Consider the following 2,852-nt stretch of genomic DNA (forward strand, 5'->3'; position numbering starts at 1 on the left):
TCAATTCTTCATTCACCAGATTCACTTCAACTTTCACAACAAATTTGTTTGGGAGGTCAGAAAATTTAGATTTTCCGGGAAAATGACAGGGAGAGGAAAGGGAGGAAAGGGTTTGGGTAAGGGCGGAGCCAAGAGGCACAGGAAGGTGCTGAGGGACAACATCCAGGGGATCACCAAGCCGGCCATACGAAGGCTCGCTCGCAGAGGAGGTGTGAAGCGCATAAGCGGCCTCATATATGAAGAAACCAGAGGGGTTCTCAAGATCTTCTTGGAGAACGTCATTCGCGACGCTGTGACGTACACCGAGCATGCCAGGAGGAAGACGGTGACCGCCATGGATGTTGTCTATGCTCTAAAGAGGCAGGGACGAACCCTTTATGGTTTCGGAGGTTAATTCAAGATATTTTGAATCGAATCCTTCTGGTTAAATTTGGGGCTTTTTTGTAAAACTTGTTATGATCTGATGAATTTGCTTGTTAATTTTGAATGTCTGAGATCGATTTGAATATGTAATTCCAATCGGATCCTTTCCGCTTCCAATGCCATCAATGAAGATATATTACTTAAAGAGAATTATTGTGCACAATTTGTAGTTACTGAATTGTTGGATTGATTTTGTGGTGCACCCAATGGTGGAGCTAAAATTCTTTGTGAGAGAGGGTTTTTTATATATGTATTGAGAAAGATTTTGAACTCGTAGCATCAACAATTGAAGTGATCTTCACAAAATTAAAGGACCCATTAATTTAATAAAGAGAATCGAAGGAAGTGTATAATACAAGAGTGGGAAGTAGAGGGCAAGGTAAACGATAAAAAAATTGAAATTATAGGAAGAAAATATAAAGAAATTTGGTTTGAATAGTTTGATAGAAAAAGAAGGGCAAAGAAGAGGGTTGCAAATAATAGTTGATTAGGTAGCTTTAGAAATAACATTAAAGTTGATTGTAAAACCTCAACCTTGAGTTTCATTAATTCACAATACGATGTCTTTCGACTCAACTTCTTCATAAGGATAATTCATCTTATTCTTCATGTCTTACGGTTCTACAACTGCAAGTTTAAAGCCGTTAAAATTTCTTACACAATAGTCAGGATGAGCCTGGGACCACTCTGATCCCTTAGTGGCTGTACCAATGGTGCACCCATTTTTTGTTGTAGGCAAGGTGTTTGTTGTTATGTCTGAGAGAGTTTTTAGACATAAATTATTGTTTAATTTATGTCTAATTCATTGAGATTTGAGGCTTAGAATTAAAAAATAATTAATCCAATTGGTAATTTCTTAAGATACTTAACGGATGAAATTAAAACTAGTGTAAGAAATGTTCAACAACAATAATATTTTATTTTATTAAGTATGGTCAGTTGTATATTTTATTTTTTAAAAAAGTAAATAATCAGTGATAAGCTACGATTATATACTCTTTCCGGGTCCAGAGAAATTATGGGGAGTTTTACCCCATCCGTTGCCACAGTCAAGCAACGACCAGCTCGGAACATTTAGAAAATTATTGGGCTTGATTTTGTTCTATGTACTCCATAAGCTTTAAGTGCTCTTATTTTTTTGTTTTTGAAAAGTCTCTTTTCAAGCCTTTTTCTTTCTTTTTCAAAATGTTTTGCCCTAAACTTTTGTCTTATAAATGTTTGTTTTGAACCCATTTCTTTTAGGAAACTTTAACGAAAAACTTTTTATACTGTTCATTTTAACGAAAAACCACATTTTAACACTAAAAAATCAATCTTGGTAATATTCACTTTACTCTTTATTTTGTCATTATCGTTAAAACTCAAAGTTTTCGAATCATTTTCATTAGTTTTTTGTTTTTTTTTTTTATTGCAGGCAAGGTGTTTGTTGGTTGGTCTCACAGAGGTTCATATCATAAATGAAGTAATGGCAGTTGGTTTTAGCATGCTAATTAAATCATTCAGATATTAGGCATAGAATTTCATAATCCTTCCAGCATTTTTTACAAGAAATATGTATACATCAAGGCATTGAATTGGTAACTTATACAAGTTATCTACTAGTAATTTTGTTGAAATGTTCAAAGAAATATTACTACTATACACATTTTCCGCGGCTTGTGGGAATGAGTTCATAAAAAACTACTCATCTCACAATGAATTCCAACCTATCAAAGTAGGCATCACCCCTCTCCGTCGTCCCTAAATTTCCTCCGCCGCAGCTCGCAGTTTTGCTCTTGGCCGGAAACAGCGTAGCTCGGCACAAGGGGCAGGTCACGTGGCCCCGATTGACCCAACTATCCAGACACTCCCTGTGAAACAAATGATCGCAGTTAGACTGCTCCCTCACCTCATGTCTCCTCTCTATGCACTCCAAGCATATACTGCAAGCAGTATCTTGATCTCCAAGTTTTGTGTATTTTTCGAAAACCTGACTAAATTCCACCACCGGAAGCCGCCTCTTGATGTATTCTGTTAGAACGTGGATTGGGACCGGGACTATCGACGGGCACAGGGGATCGATCGCCAGTATCGAATTGGTCGGATTCGGATGGTGGCGGTCCATGGAGTCAGCAGTTGGTTCAGAGGTCTGTACTGCAGGTTTGAGCAGTCCCAGATGGCTAAGCGCCACTATCAGTACGATCTTTAAGCAGTGTGCAAAGATTGGCAGGTTTTGAAGGCCTTTGCGCCATTTGGGGAAGTTAATACCAACACAAGAGAAATCCATGGGGGATAAGAGGGGATGGAATTGGATTTGGAGGTGTTTGTGTTGCAAGAAAAGAAAGCAGATGGATAAATATACACTACTGTGGGTTCCTTCCGGATTGGATTGGGTAAGCAGGATGGGAAAAGTATAAGTAAAGCCGGATGTCGGACGCATTGAGTATTGG

At 38.1% G+C, this 2,852-nt stretch overlaps 2 protein-coding genes across 2 annotated transcripts; one reads left to right on the top strand and one right to left on the bottom strand.

Moving 5' to 3' along the window:
* Window positions 1–573, top strand: LOC103950713 (histone H4). Its single transcript, XM_009361938.3, has one exon. It carries the CDS (start codon window positions 83–85, stop codon window positions 392–394), a length of 312 nt encoding a protein of 103 aa, XP_009360213.1. The 5' UTR covers window positions 1–82; the 3' UTR covers window positions 395–573.
* Window positions 574–2,107: 1,534 nt separating this feature from the next.
* LOC103950716 (probable E3 ubiquitin-protein ligase RHA4A) lies at window positions 2,108–2,689 on the bottom strand. The gene has a single exon (XM_009361940.3). The coding sequence runs from the start codon at window positions 2,687–2,689 to the stop codon at window positions 2,108–2,110; it is 582 nt and encodes a 193-aa protein (XP_009360215.3).
* Between the last annotated feature and the right edge of the window lie 163 nt (window positions 2,690–2,852).

The sequence above is a fragment of a genome, unplaced genomic scaffold, assembly GCF_019419815.1.
Source record: "Pyrus x bretschneideri cultivar Hongxiangsu unplaced genomic scaffold, Pyrus_bretschneideri_v1 Contig3, whole genome shotgun sequence".
NCBI classification, from domain to species: Eukaryota; Viridiplantae; Streptophyta; class Magnoliopsida; order Rosales; family Rosaceae; genus Pyrus; species Pyrus x bretschneideri.